The following is a 9596-nucleotide window of genomic DNA, read 5'->3' as shown; positions in this document are numbered from 1 at the left end:
GACCTTCTCTGAGACCTCCATCCTGCTCCTAAGATCTGAGGCATAGGGTCCCCTCCTTTGGATAACAAAATGTTAGCATTCTGTGTTCAGAAATTATTTTATCTGGCAAAACTGAGTCATCAACAGAAGTGGGCAGGTGGGAGGCGGGATACTAGAAGTATTCTGACTTGAATTAATTCAAGCAGATAGAATACTGTTTTAACTTCTTGTAAGTGGAACAATAGTGCCATCAGGTGGGCAGGAAGGTGAGTGATTCCTTCGAGAATTTTGAATCTATTGCTATTTCAGTAATCTAGATTAATCTTGGATCCAGTTGATCTTATATTAAAATTGACAGATTAATTATTGCTAGGGCCTGCCATTTAAATAGTGTATGAAACATAACCAGTTGCATAAAGAATGACATAAAAACATATGGAGCATTAAATACACCTCTTGATTAAATACCACTGCTACCAGTTACCATAACTGGGTTTTACAGCTGGACATTTTGTTAATTCTAGTTTTTTACAACAGGTGCTAGCTATTTATGCAAATGTTAAAAATTAAATGGCCCACAGAGATGCTTTTAATTTCTCCTTCTCTTAATATTTTTACTAGTATCTTTAGTGCCCAAAATTCAAATGAGCAGCATGGATTCCAGTTCAGTCTCCCAGTGGTATAAAGACCTTCTGCTTAAAACATTGGGGAATGTTGTTTAAGTAGTGCTTGCACTACTTCAAATGTTTTCCAGCAATATGAAATCACTTGCCAGCAATTGTTCATGACCTTCCAGGCTACAAAATGTGTAAATAAACAGTAGGCTTGCAATAGGTAAGATTGTTTATGGCACAGATATCTTGGTCATTATCTTGACTACTTGTTAAGATTTGACCAAAGCTTGAAACTCTGAAAGAGAAATGAAAGAATAATAAAATGGGACCACGTTTTGTAATTGCACAGTCAAAAAAGTACTTTCTTAATTTTTACAGTTAAAATGGGAAACTAATGATACTTCCTCTGATAATCATTCCTTAAAGGTAGCACATTGTATACTTATAATAATAGATACTTAAGACAAACAAAGTGTTGCATTTAAGTGTCACATTGTACCATAGTTCAATAGTAAAAAGCAGTAGAATTATATACTGAAATTTTATAAATATATCAATTTAGATTCCAGTCCTGAAAAAATCTCTGTAGGTGAAAAAGGGGACTGACTACCTGTAGCCAAGGGCAAAATATAGACCAGCTCTCATGTTAGATCCTCTCTACAATACAGAGCAGATCTGAGCACCTCAGAATGAGATCCATAACATCCAATGTGTGGAGCAGGGCAGCTACCTAGAGCTAGCCATTAGGAAGTCTCAAAGGCAGATACTACTCCATTTAATAAAGGCAGTCTTACATCCACTCCAATTTTACCATCTCAGTCACTACCACCTGCTGCCAGGAATGCCTTGGTCTCAGCATCAGTCAGAGCTTTGGCACTGGCTGTGAAATTCTGCAGGAAAAGTCTGTTAAAGGTGAGAGAACAAATGAGTGAGACATACTCAGTACCAAAAGCATTTAGAGTTTGTGAATGGTAATAATTGTAAAATTCCAAGCCTGATTCAATTCTTGAGACTATTTCAAAAGCTCTTTGTAAATAATTTTGAATTCAATGGCAAAACTTCCTCTAACTTCAGTGAGAATAAGGGTAAGAAAGTAACAGGATGTTGCATCACAACATGTAAAAATCCTTGATGAAATTTTAGTTTCATTGGATTAAAAAGGCAAAATTGAAACTGACTCCGTAGTGGCAGGATTCATCTTCCCTCCTGTGTTATCGTCCTTCCTTTCTCCTAAGATGTAGACTCTTAAGAGTGACAAGAATTTTTCTAACCTTACTTTTTAACTTCAAAGTCAGAGGAATATGATCTGGAAGATAGAAGTCATGTGATAGAAAGAAAGATGAGAGAAAAATAGCCCTTTGAATTTAGTGTAGTAAAAAATCTTGCAATAATAAAAAGCAAACTCCAGCAGAACTGCTATTTTTATCTTTAGAGTCTGTCAGTTATCCCTACATGAAACAAGTATTTTCAGTGCTGTCAGATTGTTTTCTCTTTGTGATCCAGCCTTTCCTTCATTATTTGTCTTACACACACAGGATTGTCTCTCATCCAAAGAGACAGAAGGAAAGGGAGTGTTTCTGATCTTACTCTGCATTTTTAGACAATAAAACACAAGCCTGTTGGTAACTCATTTTTTTATTTACTTACTCCAGTTCATCTTCCTCAGTAAAGCCACTCTTATCCTGGTCAAGAATTGCAAAGACTGTGGTGAGCTGGTCTTTAGACTTGGAGTTGAGACCCACTTTGACAAAAAAGGTTTCGTAATTGAATGAACCAGCAGCTGAAATAAGCAGGAAGAGATGAAGAAAAGTAGTTAAAGATCTGGAACAAAAAGAAAAATTAGCTTTTTGGTCAAAAAGCAGCAAACTGTTCTGCAGTACAGTGAGGGTTATTACAAACCGCAATCAACAATCTTTGATTTTCCTGAGATTATTTCAGATTACTGGGATTTTTCCATCAATGATCTCTCAAACCTAGGAAGATAAATATTGACTGTGGTCTTCATCATGCAAGAACATACATTTGTAAATAGATACTTCACTCAAACGTAAATTCACAGGACTTGATGATAAATATTGTGCTTGTATTGAAATCGGCAGGAGTTTTATCATTATTCTCTGAAAAAAACCAGGATTTCAGCCTCTGGATTTTTTCATACTTAAAATTGCTGCAATGCAGAAGTGATGATGAGTGCCTGTACCTTGGCTGGCAAAGATTAAAACTTGCATATGTTCCATTACCTTGCCTCCTTTTTCTCTTTTTGGTAAAACAATTAACAGGAACATCTTACCATGTACCCTGGAGAGGAAATGAACATTATACTGTCTAGTTCATCCTTTCAGGCTTTTGTTTCCATTGGAATTGGGACGTTGGGGTAGTGAGGACAAAGGAATTTGATAGATAAACTGAAAAGCCAAATTTTAAACGTAAATGTTACCTGGACAGCTCTGTAGGCCAGCAGCAATTTCAGCTTCTGTCAGGATACCAGCAAGAGCCATGTCAAAGCTACTGTAAAATGAAAAATAATATTGGCTGGAGTTCATACTGATCTTGCTCTATCAGGCTTTGATGCTGCCCCATGAGGACAGCCAGGTTTGATTAGTGGGGCAGTTGCAACTTAGGTCCCAGGGCAAACCAGGGGAGCTGCCCTCCAGGAGCCAGCTGTTCCATCCTTTAGTTCAGATACACGTAGTGCATCTGGCTTGCTGTTATCTCTAGTTAAGTCTTCAGGAGCACAAGCTGAAGACAAACCCAAACATATTTATAGAACTGCATGGCATTTGGTGATCTTTGGTTATTTCCATGCACTTTTTGTGTGGATTATTGTGATGTCTTCAAAAGCTCCAGAGGAGAGATTGATCTCACCTTGCCACTTAGTTTTCCTCAACCTAAGAACAGAAAAATCTGTAAGGTAGAAGATCTACAGAGTCCTTTTGATTTAAATTCTTTCTCAAATGACAGAGATAAAGACTTATATAGACCTTAGTTAAGTCCTCTCGACCTTTTACAGAAGTCCTAGAGCCACGTGGTGACTCAGATACCCCAGGGGATAAGTGACAGTGCCTGACAAGGCCTGCTAGCTAATCAGATTGATATTTATATCCCAAAGGAATGTGCATGGTGTTTTAGACAATACATAAGGTTTAGTGCCGTACAAAGTAAATCCTCTCAGCTTGCACCCATTTTTAGTCTAGTGAATGATTTTTGATCTGTGAATGAAAAAATGCAATTTTTTTTTTAATTGTGTAATGATAGCAACAAAGGGACCTCTTCATGGTAGACTTTGACTTTTAAGGGCCCGATCCTGGTAGGAATTACCCATGAAACATTACTCCTGCAATTGCTCTAATAGTTTTCAAATAGTATTTGTAATAGATATAGCTGACATACAGGTAGAATATCACAGGTAAAACTTTTAATTTTAAATCAGCCCAAAGTATTTTTAATAAGCTGATATATAAGCTTTGGTTACCCAATCACTGAGATATGTACTTTAGACTATAAAAGCCTAATACTGAAGACATTTGCTCAGTATTAATTCATTGCATGGTGCACATTTTAAATAATAATATTTTAAAATCACCATTCATAGAATGAAGGTTGTCAGTTGTTCAGCAGCACACAGGAGTATGCATCAATTAATGGTAAGGAGTGAAACTGAGCAGTGAAATCTGTGATACTTGGTTCGTTCTTTCTGTACTGAAAAAATAAACTTCTGTAAGGATTCAAACAGTAGCTAAGCTCAAGCTGCAACTTTTCTCTTACTGATTATTAACAGGATCTTCCTCTCGGCTATTTCATGAAATCTGTTGGAACTTAATGGCCTTGAGAATGGCTGAAATTGGCCAATGGTGTAAAAAGCCATTTGGAGAGCATTTCACACCCACACATACATAAATGTGCACGGAGTATCATTGTAGATTTAAATAATATTTGAGTAATGTAATTACATTTAAAATAAAGCCTAACACTTGGTCAATATAGCATAAAGCTGCTGTCTTTTCTTTCAAAAATTATATACATGAAAATATAGACAAAGCCTCATCTTGCACATCTTGGTTTTGCTTCATCATTTCTTCAAGAGAAGAATGCTTAGAGAAGCACTAGCTATATTATTCTAAACCCATGCTGTGTGGTAAATTGAACATTGTGAAAGCGAAGTTTTCTAGACTATATAAAATCAACTGAGCAAGTTACTTTTAAAGGCATTTTATTCTGAACTGGTGGATATATAAACTAAATGATCCAGTCTTTCCATTTGGGAATCTAGCTTTGCTTTTGTTTCAGATTCCTAGGAAATAATCAAGAGTATGGCCTAGGATCAGAGAGGATCTGATAATTGTGTCAGAATTACTGAACATTCAAGAAATAATCCTTGTGAGAAGACCACATTGAGATTACAAAGCATTTATCGATAAAAGTTTTTGAGTATTTCTGTGGCAAATTAGAGCTTGCCTGTAGATGGCACCAAAGACAGTCAAGCCCAGCCATGAAATCTCTCCGGGACAATTTACGGTGAGAGAAAACCAAGGAACTGAGAATAAGAACAGGTTAACAGGTGGGCGTTCATAAGCAAGGAAGAGAAGAGGAAGGAACAGATACTTAAAAGAAAAAACGTGTAGTCTACCAAATAACTCGAAAGACTGGAATATAAACAGACTAAATTGAAAACTCAGAAATAATTCCAGAGGACTTTCCTTTAATGATGATTAGGAAGAACAGGTTGTTTTGTCTGTCTAGCAAAACCAGGTTTTACTGTGTTTATTTTTATGCTGGCTAAATATTAAAGTCTGTTAGGGAGATCATTGCAAATACAAGATCAGTTTGTTCTGGAAGCCTGGGAGTTAGAGCAGAAAGTTAGTGTCTAGGAAATACCAGCTGATTAGTATCTAGTTGTGATGAAACTGATGTGATTCCCTTTGAGTCAAGTAATTGCATAGGCTACTTTGACATAAGTTCCCCTTTGAACTTAGGGTCAGTAAGTCAATATCTTTGCAACTGCAGGGGAAGGCATCGTCTAAGAGTACTTTCTTTTCATACTGTAACTGATGCGGTGATCTGAATTTCTTTCCTGGAGCTTGATATACAAAACCTCTGATTTTCTCGTTTTCATGAGTGTAGGACATGCTGATAAGCAAATCAAAGGTTACGGAGCAGCCATATCCCAACTGCTAGATAATGTGCTCTATAGGCCTTCAGTACAGAAAGTGTACCAGAAAGTCCATACCAATGTAATGGTATCTTTGTGTGCTTGCAAGCAAAAGTAATATGGAAATTAAGTTTCATAAAATGTGAACAGTTTAAATCAGTTCATATTCCACAGCATCCACTTATTAAAATGTTTTAAAATATATGAACAATTAAGCATGAAAATGTTAGGTATATGTCTGTTCAGGGATTTAGTCAAGATGTATCTATTTCAGTAACCCATTCCAGGAAATGAATCCAGCCTTGGCCCCCTCTGCCCACACTGTTTGTGTGAAGACTTCAGGCGCCTCTGATGATGCTGCATCAAAGATTTTCCACATGGGCTGGCTGCTAACTCAAAGAAGAAACTTTACCAGTCTATGTCTGCAATGAATGTTCTGACATCCCCTTGCCCTTTCTGTACTTTCTTACTTGTTAGAAGATGACTGTGAGATTTTGAACAGTTGGAGAGCTGAAATTGAATCTGAAGTTTACAAATGGTTCTAGGTTGGGATTTCCAAAGGAACATGAAGTTAGGAGGCAGCCAGCTTCCACTAAATACCAGGAGATTTTATCTTATGCATGATTCTGATCCTTTACCAGGACAACCCAAAATTTCAGTTTAAGGGCGATGACGGATTCAGTGGCTAGAGCAGTAGGGTAGGTTTGGGATATTGGGTTCAACACCCTGGCCCTCTATATCCTTTTTCTAAGAGCTTGTGTAGGACAATCAAATTTTTTGTGTTTAGTTCCCACTACGTCTTTATTTCACAAGAAGTATTGGGAGGATTAGAGATTATACTGCTCATACAGGGTAATGAGGGGACTGAGGTGTGTCTGAGAACTCACAGTCTTTGGACTCAGTGGAACTCAGATCAGCCACTCACATTTTGGGTTGCTCTTTTATTGTCTTAAGTAAAGGTAAAGTATATAAACAACATTTACTTTATCCTGGGAATTATGACGCAGTATTATACTGAGTAGGACAGTCTTACTCTAAACCTGAGGACAGGTTATCAGTGTGATAATACAGGGTGTTAGATCCTTTCTGATTTGATGTAGCATAAACAATTTCTAACAGAATTTTGGTTTTTAACAGTGTACTCAGCAGTGTTTTATTTGTGCACTTCATTCATAAAAGTTTGATGCAGAGGATTCAATCCTTACTTACTAGGTTGCCCAGAGAGGTTATAGAACCTCCATCCTTGAAGATACTCAAACTCAGCTTAGAGCAAAGTGCCCTAAGTTGGCCTTCTGAGGAAGTGATTGGACCAGAGACCTCCAGAGATCCTTTCCAGCATGAATTACTCTGTGATTCTACAGTTTAATTGTGGTAACATTGTGATATCACCATTTGTCTCTTTACTACTTCAGATGGCATCCACAGAGACACCCTGCAATCAAAGGTTTTCTCTAGTGCAATGACATTGTCAAGTTCAGAAAACACTCTGTGCTACTCCCCAAGAAAATTGAAGGCTGCCACTGTCTGAACTTAAATTCATTGAAATTAACCTTCCAAGAAAACTTTACATTTTTGGAATTTGTTTCCTTTAGATGGAAAATATTCTCTTCTAGTTTGGTTAGCTCTAAAAATGTGGATCCGAGTGCCAACAGAAGACTTAATAGGGACTAGGCGGGGTTTTTTTGCTGAACAGTCTATGGGCTTTTTTTAAATTGGGGAGTTACTGGAGTTTTATTGTAATTCCTTCTAATGAAATGGCTGGATGATTTTAATAAAATTTTAAACTCATCTTCTTGCCATGAGTTACTGTTTAAGAAGAACAGATTTTCTCGTAAACAAAATTCTCGAAGTTTTACATAAAGTTGCAATATACACAAGAATTGCCTGATTCTCAGAAGTACTTAATTCCCCCTTGTGGCAACAGAAGGCAGTGATGTGCAGTTGTTTACCATCTCTGAAATACAGGATAGGCCACTATGTAGTCTTGCATTTCTTGCATTCCACCTGAGACTTTCAGATGTGCAAGGAATGCAGTATCAGGTCTGTCACTTATGGTATTTTATGTGCCATCTGCTTGTGAACTAGTGGCGTGATATTTTAGTGATTAGCAGTGTGAAGAGCTAATGTATATATTACATCTGTATATTGCTGCAGGTCTGGATTGCTCTGGGTTTTTTTCTTCAGCAGATAGGAAAATGAGTAAGGTAAAAGGAACCAATAGAGTCTCATCATTATGCAAAATATTTCAGTGCTGCAATTAACAGCAGCTATAATTTAAGCCCAGATTTAACATCAAAGGTGGTGGGGAGAGAATTAGGATTTGTATTCATTATAATTCTGCCAAGGCTTCAGTGAGTCTGATTGCTAGAACTCCTCTTTTGCATTAGCCGTATTAAATCTGCCAAACAGCTCTCTTACATGCCTGGGTATGAGTGTGCTGTACTTGCCTCACATAATCATCTCGCAATTCATGGAAATGCCAACATTGAATGTTACATAAAAGTTCCAGAAGGCTTTGTTTCTGCTCTTCTTCAAAACAGCTGCCAAATTATGTTATAATTACCATACAGTTTCAGCAGGGAGTATTAAAATGACAGTCTACTTGTGAGCTGGAACCACGTCATGGTAGATGGGAAAGGAGACAACTTAATGTTGGTGGGGAAATTTCCAACCCACTCAGCCAGAAATGCACAACATCTACTCAGTCTATTGAGCTCTGCATTTAACCATAAACATTATTTACTTTGTCCATTAATGAAGACAATGCTATAACTAGCTCTAAATTCTGTAAGACACTTATCAAAGGAAAGACTAGTTCTTAGTAATTTTCAGACTTAAGAAAATTGCTAGTATTCTGGATTATATAGATGATTATTCATATAATAAATGGAAAAATTGAGTAATGGCCATTATTTAGCAACGTAACAGAGCTTTAAGGTAATCAAACAGCAAGATGGGCTGCTGTTTCATCTGTAGGAAACACAGAAATTCACAGATGTGGCAAAGTATTATTGTTTTGTACATATTAAGAGATAATAACCAACATGTGCATGATTCACAGAAAAACCTGCAGGCCTGTGGCCCATGTTGTCAGGGGACTGTGACTTGTGACAGTGTCAGAGTTGGGATTAGACCCTTCTCCTCTATCTCACAGCTGCCTTAGATTTCATGAAAGATAAATCTTCTTAAGGGAGAGTTACATTTTAGGCCATAAACACTTTCTGACGATACATGCTGTAGCCTAGTACTTAATTTTGTAAAATTCCCCACAAACTTATTCCATGCTCTGAGCTGTCTGTCAACTCCTCTTAAATTGTTTTCTTATATTCTCAGGGTTGGGACTTAATATAAATTATTTTTAGCTATCTTGTTAGCATTGCTTTTCCTCAAGGATCAGAGAAATAAGCAGAAATAAAACTCAATGAAATCAATGCAGTTAAGCCTTAAAAGATGTCATATTGTTTAAGATCATCAAAACCGTGTCTGGTGAGTCAGCATGGTCAAGTATGAGGATGGAAAACCTAAATAAAATTTAAAAAGCAGCTTTTTCCCCCCAAGATTTTTTTTTTTATTATTATTTTTTTTTCTCCCCTCTTCTAGCCACAATTTCAACATTATGAGTGGCTGAAAATCACAAAGTGCCTTCTTTACAATGGAAATGTAACAATACCACGTGACCAAAACATCTGTACATTGCAAGATTTCTCAGTAATCCGGTGTGTGAACTTGATGTATGGGGAATTGTTAATGCCTGAAACAATATAAAAATGTACAAACACATGCTGAGTGCGAAGTGCTTGTTGGACGAGGTAATTGGAAGAGTCACACCAAGGTTGCCTTTGGTCTAATGCTGT

The 9596-nt window shown here is 37.0% G+C and overlaps 1 protein-coding gene across 1 annotated transcript; it reads right to left on the bottom strand.

The window, feature by feature from the left end:
* Nucleotides 1–1408: 1408 nt before the first annotated feature.
* Nucleotides 1409–3136, bottom strand: LOC104254246 (parvalbumin beta). The gene is made up of 3 exons (XM_009807940.2): nucleotides 3031–3136; nucleotides 2241–2373; nucleotides 1409–1496 (listed from the first exon to the last, which is right to left on the bottom strand). The coding sequence occupies exons 1-3, from the start codon at nucleotides 3134–3136 to the stop codon at nucleotides 1409–1411; spliced, it is 327 nt and encodes a 108-aa protein (XP_009806242.2).
* Between the last annotated feature and the right edge of the window lie 6460 nt (nucleotides 3137–9596).

The sequence above is a fragment of the Gavia stellata genome, chromosome 18, assembly GCF_030936135.1.
Source record: "Gavia stellata isolate bGavSte3 chromosome 18, bGavSte3.hap2, whole genome shotgun sequence".
NCBI lineage: Eukaryota > Metazoa > Chordata > Aves > Gaviiformes > Gaviidae > Gavia > Gavia stellata.
Note: the sequence above shows the minus strand (reverse complement) of the source record. Positions and strands in the feature narration are given on the sequence as shown.

Bases quoted from the DNA above. Each gene is read 5' to 3' on its own strand.
- LOC104254246 (XM_009807940.2), bottom strand. From the start codon at position 3,136: ATGAACTCCAGCCAATATTATTTTTCATTTTACAGTAGCTTTGACATG. The intron at 2,374-3,030 runs GTAACATTTACG...TGCTTATTTCAG, and splicing joins TGGCCTACAGAGCTGTCCAG to CTGCTGGTTCATTCAATTAC. The intron at 1,497-2,240 runs GTAAGTAAATAA...CACCTTTAACAG, and splicing joins ACTGAGGAAGATGAACTGGA to ACTTTTCCTGCAGAATTTCA.